Genomic DNA, 20704 nt, shown 5'->3' on the forward strand with positions numbered 1-20704 from the left:
TGCCAGAAATCATATTCAAAATGTAATGCCACAAGATTATCTTGCAGATAAATAAAATTCATGTCAATCGAATAATCCATCGTTGTTTTATTGCAATTTAAAGTCCTATAGCTCTAAAAAAACACCCTCAACAAAGACGATTCCTTAGGTTTGTCATACAGGGTGTTCCCTGAATTGGAGGTACAAAGAAAATGGGAGAAACCTCGGATAATTCTAAGAAAGAAAAGTTCCATAAACATGGGCTCGCAAACGCTTTGTTTTCGAGATACAGGGTGTTTCTTGTAGCCCTACATTTTTGTGACGATTATACCAGTTTATCGAATTTTCATTAATTTTCGTTACATATTGGATAAATAAGTACGAAAACTTGTAATTGATTTATCCATTACAGCTTACTAACTGGATCTTTATAATAATTTGGATCAAGATCAAAAATCAAGACACGACAAGAATCCAAAAAGTGTAGTACTGGACCTAAGTTTCTTCTTACTTTTTTGTAAACTACCAGTGATCCACCTAAAAAAAATTCTGGAGAATCGGGCACTGTTCCAGAAAAAATATCACCCTGTAGATTTGCATTAAAAATTAACATATCTCATGATGAACTTCAAATTGGAATATCTATGCAGAATTTAAGTTAAATATCTTGTGAAGGGAAGAGGCTATGAGAAGAAAAATCAAACTTCAACATCCTGTATCTTGAAAACAAAGCGTTTGCGAGCCCATGTTTATAGGACTTTTTCTTAAAATGATCCGAGGAATCAGTCATTTTTTTCGTACCCACAATTTAGGAACATCTGTAGAAAATAATACTAAAATTGCTTTATTTCCACGGGAATGACATTTGACGTGAGCTCCATAGAAAACGATGAGGAGGAAGTGAAGTACCAAACAGTACTTCAAGTACTTCAAGAAGTCTGGTCAGTTCTATCTGAATAGCCACAACAGTAATTCATGACATCTTAGACATAACTGATCTAGAATATCCTAAAATCGTCACAGATCATTGAGCAAACCGAGATCCAATTTTCGTTCATCTGTGGACCGAAGTTTAGCAGGTGTACCTATCAAAATACTGTTCACAATAATATTCACCAACTGTAAAACGGTGCTCAAAAATTTGTATGGTAAACAATAAATGTTATTGTTGTGGACCGCAACAACTCTTTATAGCTACATTTGGGAATTTTGATGGGCATCTGCGTCATCTGTTTTCGATTTATTACAGGGACATGTCAATATTGGTTCCTCAGTTGAGATAAAACAAAATTAATTTCCACAAATTCATGAAAATTAATTTTGTTTCATTGCATACCCATAATTCTGTGCTCACGTGGCCACTTTCCTCATTTTTTATCGCAAACTAGGAAATTACAGGCATTTAGTTCCTATTCTAAAAAAACCAGAACATAAAAAGGCTAACTAATATATATCACGCTACAAACTACATTAATTTCCATACTTCCAACCAACAAACACCGAATACGCATTTCCCCCACCACATTTCACTCTATCCGAATCGGAGGACCAGAGCACACAGAGCCACAATGAAATAATGAATGTCATTCTAGCATTAAGGCATGTTTCTCGGGCCATTTACACTGAAAATTGAACATACTGGGCCCCTCAGGTGAGCTGAATAGCATCAAAGAAGGCCGCCGCGAATTTACTTTTCATCTCGCAATTCTTCACTCACACTGACGACGTTCTAGCAATTACATTGGGCATAAAGATATGCATACACGTCTGTGTACCCTTTCATTACCGCCATAAGGCTGGGAACAGAACAGGAAATCGTACAGAGGTCTGTCTTCTGCAGTTTTGAATGGGTAGAAATTGGCTGGAACACGATGTTGATGGTTTGTGAGATGTGCCATTTTGTTGGTCGGTTTTCTTGGAAAATTGTGTTAAATGGTGTATAATGGGGTATCTTTGACAAGGACGAAGACTGTAAAAGCTTGCAGAACCTTCGGGTATAATTCTTATAATCGATGGGGTAATAATTCAACACTGAAGAAAGGTTTTTTTGTTAGCTATGTTTCATCAAAATCGTGCTTGACACACAAATTCCACAAAACCGAAAAAATCCAGAAAAAACAGAGAGAAGCACTGACATGAATTCAAAAGATCGTTGATTCATACACAAATTGTGCCTCTTCAGACCACAAAGGGCGTATGTGGTATCTAAATATGTAATCAACACATGAATGAACGAAAGCTCAAAAGCTCCTCAGTTATTTCCTTTTTTTTCAATATTCTGCTCGAGTTCTGACGATGCCATTCAAACAAAAGCTTGGAATAGTTGTTCTATACATAATCGCAAAATTTTCACTCAATCGGATCTGTTAGAACTGAAAAATTAGGTTTTTTCTCGATATTCTGTTTCAATATTGGTTGTTTTTCCATATTCTGCTTGAATTTTATATGGTTCTGATTATACCATCCACATAAAACGTCATATAAAGCTTGAAATGGTTATTTTATATGCACGCAAAACATCATTTAGGTGGAGCTGTGCTCACAAAAATTTTAGGTTGTATTTTCGATATTCTGCTTCAATATTGATTTTTTTCGATATTCTGCTTGAATTTGCTATGGTTTTGATGACACTATCTACACAAAATTCAATACAAAGCTTGGCATTGTTATTCTTTATGGAGAAGCAGAATTTCAACATCAGATCTGTTACCACTGAAATATTAGATTGTTTTTCGATATTCTGCATAAATATTAGGTTTTTTCAATATTCTGCTTGGATTTTCGATGATTTTGATGACGCTATCTACACGAAATTCAGTACTGAGCTTGGCATTGTTAGTCTTTATGACCAAGCGGAATTTCAATCAGATCAGATCTTTTACCACTGAAATATTATGTTTTTGTTCAATATTGTTTTTTTCGATATTCCACTTGAATATTTTATGGTTTTGATGACGCTATCTACACGATATTCAATACAAAGCTTGGCATTGTTATTCTTTGTGAAAAATCAAATTTTCAACCGGATCGGATCGGTTACCACTGAAATCCTAGGTTTTTTTTCGATATTCTTCTTAAATATTAGGTATTTTTCAATATTCTGCTCGCATGGTTCTGATGAGGCTATCTACACGAAATTTCGTACAAAGCTTGGAATGGTTGACCTAAATAAATACACAAAATCTCAACCTGATATATATTGAATCTCCTGGCATTTCTAGCTTTTCCTAAATGGCTACCACGTTTATTCGAAAACCCTAGACTTGGCCGTGCAAACTTTCCACAGAATAAAAACGTCAAGAATCGTACTTTCGATTCTTTCGTCCTGTTGCGCAATATCATAATAAAGTTCTGATTTTCCCTGAAAGCGGAAAGTGGAAAATGATGAAAACTCCTTGATCTCAAAGCCCAACACCCTTTATGTGAAGGGGGAGGAAATGAACCCTATATTTGGGGTCCGTTTACTAGCTTATATACGGTCCTATAAAGGAAACGAAATGAAATATGGAATGGCATGAGATGTTCCAGAAACATTCGTGAACTCTATCGACAGGTAGTCAACTTATATAGGAGGGTTATTTTTCGATTTTCTCCTTGAGGAATATTTGGTAGGTTAGGGAGGTAAAAGAAAAGGGATTGTTTCAAATAAATATTCACAACACTTCATTTTTAAAACATCAAGATTTGAGCTTAAAGGCTGAGAACCAATTTGGAAAATGAACAAGTTTCCTCTGTGCTCTCTCAAAGATTAATCCATTATTAACAACCGTGGTGTAAGCTTGCAATTTTCTTCTTTTTTCCATAACAGTCATTAATGCACATCTCAGACAACTTAACTAGTTGATCGTTCTATTATAATACACACTCAAGAGGATTGAATATGCTGTTAAACTCGCAATTTTAATGGATGAGACAGATCAATTAACGTACTTGATGCTAATTTGCAGAGGTTCTTTGCAAATTACGATTAACCATGCGTTGGTGATTAGTAATTGCTTCAAGCCATAAAGACAACTGAATTCGGTTACAAATAGGAAGATCTAGATGTTGGTACTTTCGATATTTTTACTTTTATAAAATTCTGTCAAATAAACTTATACCGTTTTTCTTTTCAGGTATGAAAGGGTTCATTTCTGATGTTCTTCTATATGGTAAGCTTTTTATGTCCAACATCAATAACAATTTCACAGGATATAAAAGATAGACTCCATTATGTTTTATTTCATGTTTAAATCAACTATGAATAAGGATCTAGCTTCGCGAGTCGTTTTATCAAGATATGTAGGAAGAGTTTTATGACAATTGAATTATTCAACGATGTTCAAGGCACATTTCAACGCTGTGGTACTTAGAATTATATTGTGAAATATTTTATTAACCTGAGAGTGTCTTGGTGCCATAAAGCATCTTGGTAAAGTCAACAAAGTGAATTAGCTATGATTATCAAGTCTATGAAGAGGCCGATGAACTTGCAAAAAGGACATCAAGGGTAACAGTCGCTGGAACTTAACCCATATGTGGTTTTTGGAAAGAAGAATACAGGGCAGTAGTTCAGGAATGGAAGCTTAGACATTATTTGGAAGAAATATATCTGGACCTGCATAAGCTACAAGATTCGTGGCAGCTGCCATGAGCTAAGCTTCCAGTTATTTTGACCCTATTAAGAGGTTACTGCCTTGTTAGTACCTTCTACACTGCATTGGCTTATCTTCTTATCACTTCTGGGTAATCCAGTTCTAAATCTTCACTAATTGATAGAGAAGACTTCCTTGGACCTTCTCAAACTTGCCAATATGATACGCAATTTTCTTGAGAATTGTTAAGCAGTGTAATTAAGAGACCCCTGCATTCGGAGGGTGTTCCAATAGAATGTGAAATATTTTAAGAGATAACCAAAAAAGTTTTCGGAAACTTCTAAGTTGTTGCCAGTTGCAAAAGCATACATCCGATAAAAAAATCTTTATTAAACCTATCCAGACTTAAAATATCAGTAGTAAGTTTCTCTGGCTGCAAACCCGTACGGATTTCTCCTTATAAGCCATTTCCTACCTTCATCATAGCAGAAAATGATCAACACGAAAGGCAACGTGAGGACATACGGCCAGTAGTCCACAGGTTCAAACTGGAAGAAATCCCTCACTCCTGGACAGTACACGGAAACCAGCATGACAGCCATAGCGAAACAGATGGAGTAATTCAGGGGCCTGTTCGACATCCCCTGCTGAAACAGGGACAGCTTCCTGGTCTTGCAAATCAACAGGTCGGTGGTCTGGGTCATCACTATGGAAACGAAGAAGCCGGCAACGCATTTTCTTTGGAGGTACATACGTTCCGGATAGGTCCATTCTTCTCCGTAAGAGTCTTGGAGGTCGTTGATTGTTTCGGAGTCCCAGAGAACACGTATGCCTGCAAATAGAGGGGTAGGTGAAGTGTATCGAACCAAGATCAGTACCTTGGGGGACTCCGCATGCCGGGCAGAACTTACCGATGAGCCTATCGTAAAAGAAGCCGTGTTGAGCCATGATGAAGAAATATACGATGAAGGCTCCAACGCTTTGTATGAAGCCTATCTGACCGTATGCAAGGTAGATAAGACGGGTGTTTATCAGACGATCTTCCACTGGGTTTCTTGGACATCTTTTCATGATGTCCGCCTCTGGTTTTTCGTAGGCAAGGCTGATGGCTGGCCATAGATCGGTACCTGTTAAAAAAAACACCAAATAATGTCGTCGACATATTTTCAATTTGAATTTAACTGATTCTACGATATATCAACGATTTTATTGAATTTGTTGTGAATAAAACTGATCTGAAGAATCGTTTGATCATAAGATAGTTCAGAATTGGAGAACAGTAGCCACTTCCATCACAAGTTGAGCTCTGATTAATAAAATATTAATTTTTGTGTTCGTAACATCGTTGATATGCTTCAATTTGATTATCTAAGCTCTTATTCTTTCAGTTTATTCGTCACTTAATCATGCATCATTACTTCCAGCAGACTTATATGAAAGCTCTAAGCAATTATTTGCAATTTTCTACGATATATAATATCAGGAAAAAATCAGTGGTAATCGGCGTAAGAAAAACCAAATGAATTTCTTCATTTTCGAAAGAATTATAACCATGAAATCCACTTTTATAATCAAATTTCTTGAAATACCTATTTTCAGATCGATCTGCACAAAATTTATAATTATGCGGAATGTAGAACAGAACCCTGAATAACACCAATCGTTAGGACCACCTTCCGAGTATCGGCTAGTTAAGACCTGTCGTTTTTATTAGTAGAAACATCTTCCTAAATGGTTGTGGCTTTGATATATGGGGTGGTGTAGCTACAAATAATCAATTAAGACTGACCATATCGAATTTTGTCTGATTAATTCTTTCACTCATGGGTTTCTTTGATGGGAATTGGAACACCCGCAACACGTGTTGTTTTCGAAGCCCTTGAAGTTTTTTAAAACGATTTGCACAAAATTTATAGTTATGCGGAGGGAACCTAAAGAATACCAGATGATAGGATGCCTTGGAATCGTCTTTTATGTTAGCGGAAATACGTTCCTAAGTGGGCGTGCTCATGACGTATTGGGTGGGATAGTTACAAATGATCAATTAGGGGCTGCTCTCATAAAGTCACCGTCCATATCGAATCCTAACTGATTTATTCCACCACTCATGGGTTTCTTCGATGGGAATTCAAACACCCACATTTACATCAAGGTCTCTCACCTGCGTTTCCAGTAAAAGGAACATTTTTACGCAGGGTGGCTACCATTTAACATTCCTCAACCACCCCACGTACTAGAAATTAATTAAGAGGTTGTCAAAACCGGTAAATTATGACAGAAATTTACCGAACGGTTTGCTGTGCACCTACATTCTCAAACTCGTAAATTCATAGTGTAATTATTCATAAATATGTCGGGGAGAAAATCCAGATACCTGGTGCGCCATAAATAGACCTCTGACGTGCCGTTTCATGTCGTATTCTATGGTGGCTTCGTGTTCGATTGTTATTGCTTGTCACCGTTTGAATACTGCGAAAGCTTGTACGAATCCCGCGTCGAAAAAAATTGGTCATCTTTTGAAGCGATCCACGAATCCATCCAATTTTTTACTTCTTCATAAGACCGGAAGTGCTGTTCACTCAGGTCGTGTGCCATTGATCGAAACAAGTGATCGTCAGAGGAGCAACGTCTGGAGAATACGGCGGGTGGGGTAAGACTTCCCATTTCAACGTTTCCAAGTATGTCTTGATCACTTTCGCAACATGGGGTCGAGCATTGTCATGCTGTAAAAGCACTTTATCATGTCTCTCGTTGTATTGCGGTCGTTTGTCTTTCAATACTCGGCTCAAACGCATTAATTGCGTTCGAAAACGATCGCCTGTGATTGTTTTAGGCGGTTTCCACTACTCATAATACACTACGCCGTGCTGGTCCAACCAAATACTGAGCATGCTCTTGGAACCGTGAATATTCGGCTTGGCCGTCAACGTGGAAGCATGACCGGGATATCCCCATGATTTTCTGCGCTTAGGATTATCGTAATGAACCCATTTTTCGTCTTCAGTCTTCTTCCTTGTTTCTGAATCATTCCCATGACTTTCAGACGTTCAGACTCCCAATGATCCTGCCAATTCTTGTTGCGTTCGACACGAGTCGTAATCAAGTAATGCCTCCAGTTCTGCTTCTTCAAACTCCTTCTCTCTGGTCTTCGACGTCAGAATCACCGTTCTTGAAGCGTTGAAACCACTCTCGGCACGTTCTTTCACTTTTAGCGGCTTCACCATAGACATTTGAGAACATTCGATGAGCCTCAGCCGCAGATTTCTCCATATTACAGCAGAAAATTAAAACCTCCCGCAAATGAGGAGAATTTGGCTCGTAAGCTGACATGTTTAATCGAAAATAACTTTATGATGCAGACACAAATCGACTTATATTACGATGGTGTTATGTTAACAAATACCTTAGCTTATTGTATGACATCTACGATCTGTTTATCTCGACTACCATTTACCGCTACAGCCATCTATTGCAAAACGGCGGAAACAAAAGTTGTACAAAATTTCTAGATAAACAACAAACATTTTTCGTTCTCTCACCAATATCGATGAGTACTATAGCCATAACAGTCAAGGATTGTGGCAGATTGAACCCCACCAAGACAATGAACGGCACGATCTCTGGTACGTTGGAGGTCAGCACGTAGGCTATGCTCTTCTTGAGGTTGTCGAAGATCAAACGGCCTTCTTCGATGCCTGTGACGATCGAGGAGAAATTGTCATCGAGAAGGATCATGTCGGCTGCGTTTTTGGCCACGTCCGAGCCTGCTATGCCCATTGCTATACCTAAATATGGAAAATATTGAAGTTTTAATAATGTAGGGATGATTTTCTGAGCAATCTACTCTTTGAGATGAAAATTAAAAGTTCTTATAGTATCTCAGGACAAGACTTTAAAATTCCCTTCTACGATAGATGAATACATCTACTCTTTCCTAATTTGTGTTTCAGACGACATGGTATTTTGCTGTATTTAGGGATTCACGGCTTGGCTTGATTTTCAAGCTACTTGGCTTAAGCTTGACTTGATTTCAAGTCAAGCTCAAGTCAAGTAGTAGTTTTTCAATCTCAAATCAAGTCAAGTATTCATTTACAAGTACTTGAATCATATCAAGGTACTTGATTTTCAGCAGTTTTATTGTGTAGTGTCACATCAATAAAAAAATGATGAAATGAGAAGGAACCTTGCAAAAAACACTTTAATTTATTGAACTTATTGTATAAAGAACTGAAAATATCTACTTTTTTGAAATAGAAACATAAATTAAATCACTATAAATCATAACAAAATAGAAAGTAATAAAAAAATAAAGTTTCTTGATATCGAGAAACCTCCAGGCTTCGTTTGATTTCATAATTTTCCATCCTGGATCTAAGACACATGACGCATCTTATAGATTTGTCGCCTAACCTATTGCGGGGTTTTGTAACTCAAGAGCAGTTCTGGAAAATTGTCTTTCAACAGGAGCTGAACATGTTGGCGTTGATAGAAAATCTTTGGTCATTTTGATAAAGTTCGGAAAAATATTTCTCTAATTCTATGGTTATTCCGTTCATTCTTCCACATCTTGTAGAACAAAATCGTGCGAGAATATATCAGAAACGCACAGTTTTCATGGTTATATTTCATTATTATATGTTGGTATTCCGAACTTTCCGCCACGGCTTTATCTGTCAATTCATCAATTTGCCTTGAAGAAATCAGTTCTGCCAACCAACATTTTTCAATGCAAAAATCAATAAATGATATTTATGAAAATATTTCATTAATTTCAATTAAAATGCAATGAATTAGAGAAAATAATGTATAATACTCGTACAAAAGGCTCATTCTACCACTCATTCATTCCAAAACTCGCCACTTCGTGGCTCGTTTTTGAATTTTGAACTCGTGGAAGAATATCAATGCCTTCTGCACTTGTTTTATAAATAACTATTCTGAAACTACTAAAATCTACCAATAGATTTCATAGAAATGTGAGAAAACTACTAATAAAGTCACACTGGCGAATGCTTCAGTCTCTTGGCGCTCGAGGAATCCCCTTATTTAGTGTAAGCGCGCACGAGATTGCAGAAATATATTGTGTGCGACGTGTGCATATCAACCTCAAGTATTATCAATTAGCTTGATATCAAGTCAAGCAATAAATATCTAAAATCAAGTCAAGCTCAAGTATGTAATTTTTCACGAGCTTGATTTTCACGTCAAGTAGTTTGTTAAAATATCAAGCTGCTTGGTTTGATGAATCCCTAGCTGTATTCCCAACTTTCATTGAAAATATCATTAATCTCAATTTTGACTTAAAATAGAGTATTTTTTTTTATCCTTTCTACTTCAATTATTCCCATTAGTTCTGAAAATTTTCAAGGTTACCCTATTCTCATAGAAATTATTCTTTATGTTGAACAGGATCAGATGCGACAATAAAACCAGCATAATATATAAATTCATACGAGTCAGCGTAAAAACAAGAACCCAAACCTGATCCACAACCTTAAACGATATAGATCGATATAACGAACAAAAACCTCCTATACTTAATCATCCTACAAGAGCGCTTAGTTTTTCTTGCAACGAATGGCCCCACACATCACATGTATCTTCCGATCTAGCAAGGCTGTGCAATAGCAATCTCATTCATTGAGAGATTGCGGCTTAGACTCGAACAATAACACGGATTTCAAATGGCAATAAAGGAATTATGTTTATCGAATGAATTTGCATCGGTTACGCTCTCAAACGAAGGATAAATTCCTATTAAACTGGACCACGCAGATGGGGATCTTCGTTCTTATGGGTACATCGCTCGAATAGCTTTTTTTCTGGGTAATTTGTTTCATTGATAGTCAATATGCGAACGTAGAATTCAAGCTTAAAGTATTTGACCAACAGATTCATTGAACTTTTTGGAGAAAATGAATATAATCCTCATTGGATTTATTTTACTGTTATTCTACAGGGTTTGGCATGGCTAGCCCATTCATTTCAAAGTTTCCTTAAAAACAATTATATTTCAAAAAGATTCAATTTAGTTTAGCTATTTCCTGGAGATTACTAACTAACTAACTAACTATCTAACAGAGTACTACAGCTTCAACATCATCTACTCATAAAATACCTCCACTACTTATCTGTTCCTTAAAATCAAACTAAGAACGGGACACAGAAAATCAACATCATCTCTCTGTATTGCCCAGAAGAATGCAAACCAAAAGAAGAGAGAGAAGAATTCTATGACAACAAACGGAACTTTTAGAGCAAATAGTAGCAGAAGAATCTGTTGTAATAGGAATTTCAATGCAAGAATAGGGAGAACTGATTTACCTGGATTCAACCAAGGATTCAATAAACATCAGTAAAAGATAACGACTAGTTGATGGTGAACCTGTGTCTACAAAACACCTGTATCAGCAAAGGTTGACAAAGAAAATCACTACAGACCCAATATCATTATATAGTAGTATAGACGAGTGTTGGGAGATTAGCTCAAAGGTAAAGTTGAGAAAACAGCCAGGGAGGCACTGGGATCCAGGAGAAAAAATCACACCACCAACCGGGGTTTCAAAAAATAATACAAACAAAGTGCGAAGAAAAAAGGAAGGCATACCTAGAATATAAAGCTCTCCGATCACAAGAACAACACAACAACACGATCTGGAGGAATAAACATCTGAACATGAAGACAAAGGCAATAATATATTAGACCACCATACGATAGATCATGTCCTACATGGTCGAGACATCTAAGGCAAGAAGTATGTTAGAATCAGCGGAAGCGAGAGTTCTTCCTAAAATTGCCGAAAAACTTTGAACAATACAGAAAGAAGTGAAGACCTAAAAAGAATGTGTGAAGTGCAAAACATCAATGAGTGGATAACCAACAGAAAGATCGAATGGGGTAGGATAGAATCTAGAAAGCTGCCAAAGATAGATCACCTCTAGGAAGTAGGAGTATCCTCCATACAAGGAAGAGATGTAGTAACAATTTACGCCCCAAACAGAGGCATGATCGATGGAATACTTAAAGTCTATATGGAAGAAAAAAGAAGAATACCTTACCTATATCAGCCTTCTTCAAGGCAGGAGAATCATTGACACCATCACCAGTCACCGCCACAATGAGTTTCTGCTTCTGCAAAGCCTCCACAATCTTCAGCTTCTGCTGGGGACTCGTCCTGGCGAAGATCAACTCTCTGTACCTGTAACAACCCGACTTAATCCTCTTGTCCTCATCAAAATCACCTTCCTTAATCACTTGACGAGCGCCATCTCCAGCTCGTGGTCTGTCATCTCCCTCAGATCGTTTCCGGTCACCACTCCAGCAATTATGTGGTGCTTGACCCTGGTCATAGAGTCGTTGTCTCCCTTCAGTATGTCCGTGTGGACGATGCTGTCTTCGGATATTATACCAACTTTTTTCGCTATAGCTTCGGCTGTCACTGGGTGATCGCCGGTCACCATGATCACCCGGATACCGGCTTCTTTACACATACGGACCGCTTCCGGTACGGTGAATCTGGGAGGGTCCATCATTGAGAGGAAACCGACGAATCTGTAACCTTCAAAAGGGATATGAGATGGGTGTGGAGTGTCCATGAAGTTTTTGATGGTGTGATTTTTTGAGAATATTCAGAGTGGAGACGATAAAGAATCGAAGCAAAATTTGTGCCATCAAAGATATTCGTGAAAAGATTTGTAATATTTGTCAAACGGCTAAATATCTTTGGATAAAATTTTTTGGCCCCGAATTTTCAGCGTGGTAGAAAGTTTTTTGATGGACACTTTGTTTTTGACCTACCAGTGCCGTCTTTACAAGCACGTAACTAGACATTTTTAAAGCAGAAGTTGTTACACCACTGATTTTCATGAAAATACACATTAATTTTGAATTCCTCTTTCAATGTGGAGAATTTCTCTCAACTAGGCACTTTTATTCAGTGAAGAGTGAACCTTTAGAATGATGAATGATTTTATTAAACCATTCTACTACATATAAAGGGTTTCCCTAAAATGAGAGACTACTTGGATAGTTTTAAGAAAAAAAGTCCTACAAATATGTACTAACGTTTCGTTTTAGAGAAACAGGGTGTTTTTTGTAGTCCTACTTTTTTGTGTTGATTATACCAGTTTATCGAATCTTCATTAATCGGCTTCCCAAAAAAAAACTTTTGTCTACGTTGATAAAATAATTGTGTTAAATTCGTGAAGAGAGCAGGAAGTGTATTCAATTCGTGGCAGTGCAACTCAAAATAATTGCAATTATACCATTGATAACTAACTTAAGTAATGATCGAAAGTTTTACTTTACATTTTGAATTTATGCCGCGTCAAGGCAGGACAAAAAAAAACTTCAACATTATGAACAGACGTTTATAAATATTTTACTATCATATAAAAATTCGTATGTAGCTACCGTTAAAGGAAGCTTAAAAAATAAATTACGATATACACAGAAATCTTGTATGAGATACCCCAGGGCAGCATCCTTGTCCCCATTATATTCTTGATTCTACCGAATAACTACGAAATTGTCTATGAAATTGAACTATCTAAAAACCAAAATACTCTGATAACTAGACAAACTCATTTCCTCAACCCCAAAGCACGAAACACAAACCCTGTGACCTCCAGACAGAGCTAGGAGTCGTTCAAGCCATTCATCTTCCTACCCTCCTTTAAATCAAGAGGATTCAACGCCACTCTCATCGCTTTTAAATAACTCACGCAAGACCTGGAAATAGCAGTTTAGCGACATACCACCACTGTTTCCTTCCCTTAACAAATCACCCCCTTGTCGCGTGGAAAGTAACCCTCATTCTCCCCACCTAACCGTAGGGTCAGACTGTTTCTTTGTCGGGCCATAGAAGTCGAAAGTTTTCTTCCTTCGCCTTGGTCTTCATTACGACATGCCCAAACGGCCGGAGGATTATCGCAATGCCACAGGCCAGGATTCACAATGGAAATTTAATTAACTGGCAAGAAGAGGATGCGCACGGGCTTTGATGCGCTCTGTACGGGGAGTTTACGGCTTATTAAGCTAATTGACACGATTTTACTTCATTAGTTACGATTGTAAACCGTTGGAATGGTTTGGGGAATGTGTTGAAGACTGCAGAACTGTTTATGGGAGATGAGATTTATTGTGATGTCGTTGTTGTCGGTTAGCATATCTAGATGAGCCGTTCGGATCATATTTTTTGTTTAAATTCTCCATGTTGTTGTATGAGGAATATTTATTTGTAGTGAACGATATGAAACCCATGAATATGTTTTTTTTTAAATCACTAATATCAAATCAATCTTTTCTTGTGCACGTGCATTTCTAAACCTTGTTGAAGCGTGTATATTTTCATGCATAAATGCCATAATCTAATGAACACGAATAACATAAGAAATGTAAAAAATAAAGCACAGTGTTTCATTTTAAACTGTATCATTCCTATTGGAAAACCCTACATTATTACGTAGATATTTTACCTACCTTCCACCGGAAAATTCTGCTTTTCCGCATTGAAAACATAATCGGCACCATAAGTTTCTGGCAAATAATAGTCAGCGAAGGCTAAAACCCTCTCTCCTTTCCTACCAAGGTTCAAAATCGCCTCCAACAGTTCATCTGCAAGGTCATCGTCGAGTTCCACCGTTCTATCGTTGCTCAGATATTTCTTGCACCTCATAATGATCCTTTCGGGAGCCCCTTTGATGACCAGAAGGTTTCTACCGCCAACTAGCTTGTGAATGGAGAGTTGGAACTTGTTGTTGGAGTTGAAAGGTATCTCACAAATCTGGAAAAATGATAATAGAAGGAGAAAAGTTGAAAAAACGTTTGCTAGGCCACTAATATTACGCAGATTTTTTGGTGTGTAGCATATTCCTGCTAGAACCCCAACCCCACTTGGCTAGTCTTAGAAAAAAATCTACCCCATGATTTCTCCTAGATCACAATACACACCAAATAGTAACATGTTTGGACCGCATTGCTTTTCATGAATAAATATGTATCTCATTATGATCCAAGTGGCAATGAGTATAACATTCTATGCTCTCACTCCTATCTGTCATCTGTCAAACACGAATACGACAATCAAAATGACACTCAGTTCATACCTTGTACTCTTATCGATAAACCAAGGAAAGATGTTCATTTCAAGATCTCGGTAACATCCCTATAAACGATGAAAAACCAGTTGGCCACTGTCAACGACATCATTATGCACTCAAGAGATTTACTTACTGCGCCACTACCTCGTAAACCGCTTATTGGATGTCATGTATGACGTTTAAGAAGCAATTATAACATCTTAGTTACCTTGGGTTTTAGTTCTCTCTTCTGTGCCACATTTCCAATTAAAGCTTCGAGGAATTTCAAGATGGCTGATTCGCTGGCGTCTCCCGCCACTGTCCTCTCCTCTATCGGTATGTTCTTGTCCTTGTCGATGAAGGTGGCCCTGCTGCAGAGCATTGCAATCTCTACAAGAGCCTCGAAAGCTTCGCTGTCTCTGGGAACCTCGTTCAGAGTCTGTGGAAGTTTTTATCTTTAACACTGCTCTAAACATAAAAGTCTTCAAGATACTAAAGTAGTTTCATGATATCCACATGGTGTGCCATGCCTAACTTCCGAATTTCTAATAGCTCTCAAAAAAAAGGTAAGAGATATTGAAGGAATGCTCAATTTATCAGATAGATTATATAACTCAAATACAATCGTTCAAATGATGCCCTTGGCTGTTAAGTTTATTTTGTACGATTTATTCTCCAACTACAATCTTTATGTCGTTTGAGGTCATTGGAATATCTTTGAAAATCTCGGCTTAAGAGATAAAAACAACAACGACTCGAATCTTCAGAGTTTGTGAGCCACTGCAGCTGCTCTAGCAAAGAGATCATCTGGCCAGAGCACATCTCCTGGAGAACAGCGTCTTTTTGTTCTCTGAATCATGTTCTTGGCCAAATACCTCTAGACAAAGTCGACCACATGTTCACCAACCATGGTTTTTGAAATTTTGAAGCTATACATATGAAGATTCACCTTCAAAACATCCCACTCCTGTCCGTCAAAAAACATATGAGACACTGTCATCCTATTCTGCGTCAAAGTACCAGTCTTGTCTGAGCAGATGACGTTGCAAGCGCCCAAAGTCTCTATCGCCTCCAGTTTCTTCACCAGGCAGTTCTTGGAGGCCATCCTCTTAGCCGTTAAGGTCATGCAGGCAGTCAGTGTGACCGGTAGACCTTCAGGTACGTTCGCTATTATCAGGGCTATGAAGAAGGAGAAGCTCACGAAGAAGTTGTAGCCGAAGTTAAGACACAGGATGAAGAAAGTCAGGCCTATGGCGATGGCCAGAACTGTTATTATCTTGATGAACCTTCTGATTTCCTTGTGAATGGGGGTTTCTTCTTTTTTCAATGCAGTGGTGAGGCCAGCGATGTGACCTTGGGTTGGAGAAGATTTAATGTTATTTGGTTGATACAAGAACTGAATAATTCATACTCTAACGGCAATGAAATTGTCGTTTATAATCGAAATGAAATAGGAAATAACTCCGTTAGATAATGCTACTTTCAGAATCTCAAGTTCCATCTAACAATTAATACAGAATACTCTTTGTTACTATATTATACCATTTCTAGGAAGTTATATCTCTTTTACAATTGCTGGTGGTCTAATTGAAATAAGTGCCAAAGGAAATGAAGATTACTCTCATTGTTCTTGTGAGTGCCATTCAGCAAGAACAATTGTTGAAATTACCAGTTATAATTACCGATTAGAGTGTCATCTCCGCAAGATATCACGATGCCTCTTCCCCTACCCTCGACTATGTTGGTACTGTAGAAGGCCAAATTTGCAGTTTCCAAAGGGTTTTCACTAGTGCACTTAGGATATTTGGATTGAGGATCAGACTCTCCAGTTATTGAGCTATTATCCACCTTCAAAGAGGCAGAATCTATCACCCTTATATCGGCAGGGATTGTACTACCGGCAAAAAGCTCAACCAAATCACCCACAACAAGCTCTTCACTCGGCAATGTGTACTCTATGCCATCTCTTATCACCATTGCGTAGCTAGGTATCATTCTTTTGAAACTATCCATGATCTTCTCACTGCTAGATTCTTGGTAGAAACCGAAGAAGCCGCTGAAGATCACCACAACCAACAGGACGCAACCTTGAACATAGAATGATGAGAGGGAATCAAATGGTTGTTGTGGCCTTTACCTAAGTAGAGGTGATCGTAGCCTTCGTGGCTGTCTGGGTCGTTTATATAGGATAAGGTGAATCCAAGCAGTGACAACAAGGCTCCGATCCAAAGGAGAGCTGCAAAGCCTCCGAACATGAAACCTAGGAAGATCCAGTATCTGGACTTTGTTTGTGAGGCCACAAGACAGTTGGGTCCGTTGATCTTCAGTAGGGTATCGGCTTTGGCGCGGGTAAGGCCCAATTCTGCGTTGGTACCAAGCCTGAGGAGGAAGAAGTGTCATGACCATATTATTGTATAAAGAAGGAGACAGAAGAAAAACAATCAAAAGTATATCAATCGACACTATGTGTACCAGTGTTGATCTGCCGGATAAGGTCTTTTGGACTGCAGCATTATCGACCCCATCTTGTGTTACCTCTGACGGTTGAGCATCGCCGGCAACGATTACAGGGTGCAGAGAACATTGGAATGTGGAATAGCATCAGGTCGTCTTATCTGATGAATCTCGATTCTCCTTGGGTGCAGATGATGGCAGAAGAAGGGTTAGACGATTTCGGGGAGAAAGACGTGAACCTCAGTTTGATGTTGAGCGTCATGTACACCGGACAGTAGGCGTTATGGTATGGGGTGCTATTTCATATGCAAGTAGGTCACCTTTAGCCTTTATTCGAAGTAACATGACAGCGCTGCGTTACCTTCAAGAAATAGTGGAGCCATATGTTCTCCCTTACCTCAACCGTAAGAGAATCCAATATTTCAGCAAGATAATGCCCGACCTCATATTGCCAAAGTTAGTTTGAACATTTTCGAAGCGACACATGTTAATCTTTCACCATGGCCGCCCAGATTCCCCGATCTTTCGCCAATAGAGCATGTTTGGGACATCATGAAGAAGAAGGCTTGGAACTTACTTTGGCGGCTCTGAGACATGAAGTACAGTTAGCTTGGGATAGTATACCTCAAGAAGAAATAGATCATCTTATTGCATCAATGCCGAGACGTGATGGGGGATTGTATAGATAATCGCATTGGATAATCACATTATTAACAAATGTATTCAAAAAAAAATTGTAAACCCTTCGTTTTTTTCTTCAAATTTCAATTATTTACTCCTTGTTATACTATCTATGTTCTACCAAAAAAAAAAATTAAAATTTGAACAGCTCCTTCTGGGTGTTGCAGTTTCTCTGTCAGTTTGTATAGAACTTAAGTAATTTTGGTCAACCTCCTGTCGATATCTAGTCATCCGTCGTGACTACGTTTATCTCATACCAACTTAACCGATGACAGTAATTCCAGGAATCCCACAAACACATACAATTAAATCATACTGAAAAAAAAAATTCTAAATTACTCCCCAGAGAGCGTCAAAAAGTCTTGAGGCTCCTCACTTTAGCCATTCTCGTTTTGATGCCGCATTACCAAGGTCCATATTTATGTCATTAAAGGCTCGTTACCGTGATTACATACATGGCAGAAAATGACAATTAATTTGTGATCTAGATTTCTTCACTAGACTGCATGCTGTGCATCGTAAAGATGCAACGGTGTCTCTTTTTTCATTTATGTTGAGGCGACGGTTGGTCTTCTTTTTTCATTTGTTGCTTCCAGTTGCTGTTTGTGTTTAATTGTTGAGAAAGTTTCGTGGAATTTGATGAGAAGTTTTTACTTTCCCCAGATTGGAAAATTCTTCATATGAAGTATGAATCTTTGATTTAATATAAAGTACTACTATAGTAGGCCAATTGAAAAGCTCCCGGTCTGATTCACAGATGGTGGTGCTAGTATTGAATCCATACGAATTTTAGTTAGTACCTACCTTCAAACGATACTTGTCACAATTTCACAGCAGTCCGACCATTAGTTTGTGAGATAATGAGTTGTGAGTGTAGCCACTTTTGTTGTTTTGAAAAAGATGAAAAACAAAGAATTTCGTGTTCTGATGAAATATTGCTTTGTGAAGGGAAAAAATACAATTGAAGCAAAATATTGGCTTGATGAAGAGTTTCCGGGGTCTGCACCAGGAAAATCAACCATCATTGATTGGTATGCTAAGTTTAAACGTGGTGAAATGAGCACCGAAGATGGCAAATGCACTGGACGCCCAAAAGAGGCTGTCACCGACGAAAAAATCAAAAAGTTCACAAAATAAATAATAATTTTGAATGATCGTAAAGTGAAGTTGATCGAGATAGCAGGCATTGTGAAGATATCATCTGAACGTGTACATCATATCATTCACGAATATTTGTACATGAAAAAGCTGTGTGCAAAATGGAAGCCGTTACTTCTATGGCATGGTACTAAATTTTTACATAAAAACAACAATCTGTTTGTTCATAAAGCCGTCAAACACGAAATGAGCAAACATAAATGAAAATGATCAATTTCAAGTAACATTTTACCCAGTCAGTAAAGACATTTTGCTTATTATGATTGCTGGAGTTCAGTTATTCAGTCAACACATTGAATAATCTTACGCAGGTGTAAAACAAGGTATTCTTCAAAAAGCGCCAACAAGGAATCGTCTGTGTCGTCTGGTACTTAAAGAGTCAATACTCTCTTGAAGAAAAACGTATTCAAAGAAGCAATAGGCTCTCTAATTACCTATGCAATAATTCTTGAAGAGGTATCTCGTGAGCATCTGTGGATATCTCCTTCCTGAAGTTTTCCATTTCTTGATCTGTCCTCTGCACCACGAGTGGTTTCTTGTAACTGACACCTGAGGAGCTTATTGATGTTGCAGACATCATGCTCATGCCTCTCATTCTTGATACAGACATTCGACTCATTTTGGTGGATTTTTTTATATAAAATTGCCTCTAATAAAAAAAATATATATAAATTGTTGTGTCAATTAGGATAAACTGAAGGCGTCAAATGGGTATAGATTGTTTCATTGAGGTTCCCAAAATCTTTTTCTTTATGATCGGTAGTCAGCTTGTACAAGAATAGCAGAAAGATTTCATTCTCTTAAATATTCGTTGAATGAGGAAGAAGAACAAGATTCAGTTCCTTTTTAAATGTTATTGAGGCATTTGCCAAAAAATTTAACGTAGGAACTAAGATACCTAAAAGTAACCTTCAGCTCTGAGCCAAAGTTAGGTTAATTCATTCCTCACTGAGAACTTACAATCCTAGTTTGAATATCGAATATAATAAGAATGTCAATGATACAAAATAATATGTATCTTGTGCTCAATCCCAAAAGGACCCCAATTTTATTTCAATATGCCACACATATACCTGTATATCTCTGAAAGTGATCTAGAAAGCTGTACAATACCATATATCCGATTAAACTTCCATGTATGGACACAGATAATCCATTTTTTAACCACCAGATAGCATCAAACTATTTCAATTTGCCTCGACAAACATATCGCTTTCACAGATCTCAAAATACCATTATATATTCTTATCATTCATTTAGAGTGATCAGAGTAATCCCAGGTCTTATTATGAAGTTACAAGCCAACCATTTAACATGCATAAAATAAACCAGACATATGTGTCCTTCGTTGACCTTTGGTAATTTGTTACCTCATGCAGTTTTAGACTTTCTTCCTGGATTATGGTTGAACAACAAGGTACTTCCCACTTTCTTTATGCAAATGTTGGTGCTTGAGGCTATCAAATTTCATGTTGCAACAAGATGAATTATACTCGTTATTGTGATGTTCTGTTTTTCCATGCTTGATGGGATCTTGAGGCCATTTTGGCTGAGTTTCGGCAATTTAAAGTAAGTTAAATATGGATTTGGTCGGAGTCATCAATGGTTTCTTCTTTACAAAGTCCATTCTTTTTATCCATTATTAAGATAGTCTGTATACACGAATATTTCCCTCCTGTCAAAAATTCAGTGTATATGGAGAACAATTATCGAAAATTACAGCGAATATTTCCCTCCTGTCAAAAATTCTATGTATCTGGAGAACAATTATCGAAAAT

General features: G+C 37.7%; 2 protein-coding genes across 2 annotated transcripts in view; one reads left to right on the forward strand and one right to left on the reverse strand.

Annotated features, from left to right (window-relative positions):
* Positions 1 to 20704, forward strand: part of LOC123682113 — a 61108-nt gene that overhangs the window by 37049 nt on the left and 3355 nt on the right. The gene's annotated exons all lie outside the window — the stretch shown is intronic.
* Positions 4924 to 19588, reverse strand: LOC123682112 (sodium/potassium-transporting ATPase subunit alpha-B-like). Its single transcript, XM_045620524.1, has 11 exons — positions 19361 to 19588; positions 16771 to 17012; positions 16316 to 16720; positions 15583 to 15986; positions 14863 to 15072; positions 14035 to 14338; positions 11809 to 12112; positions 11613 to 11752; positions 8093 to 8338; positions 5465 to 5680; positions 4924 to 5385 (listed from the first exon to the last, which is right to left on the reverse strand). The coding sequence occupies exons 1-11, from the start codon at positions 19543 to 19545 to the stop codon at positions 4967 to 4969; spliced, it is 3075 nt and encodes a 1024-aa protein (XP_045476480.1). The 5' UTR covers positions 19546 to 19588; the 3' UTR covers positions 4924 to 4966.

The sequence above is a fragment of the Harmonia axyridis genome, chromosome 6 (genome assembly GCF_914767665.1).
Source record: "Harmonia axyridis chromosome 6, icHarAxyr1.1, whole genome shotgun sequence".
Classification (NCBI taxonomy): Eukaryota; Metazoa; Arthropoda; class Insecta; order Coleoptera; family Coccinellidae; genus Harmonia; species Harmonia axyridis.

Excerpts from the sequence above, each read along its gene's own strand:
- LOC123682112 (XM_045620524.1), bottom strand. The coding sequence starts at position 19,545 with ATGAGTCGAATGTCTGTATCAAGAATGAGAGGCATGAGCATGATGTCT. Across the intron at positions 14,339-14,862 it reads AGAGAGAACTAAAACCCAAG|ATTTGTGAGATACCTTTCAA; the intron begins GTAACTAAGATG and ends TCATTTTTCCAG. Across the intron at positions 12,113-14,034 it reads GCAGAATTTTCCGGTGGAAG|GTTACAGATTCGTCGGTTTC; the intron begins GTAGGTAAAATA and ends TCCCTTTTGAAG.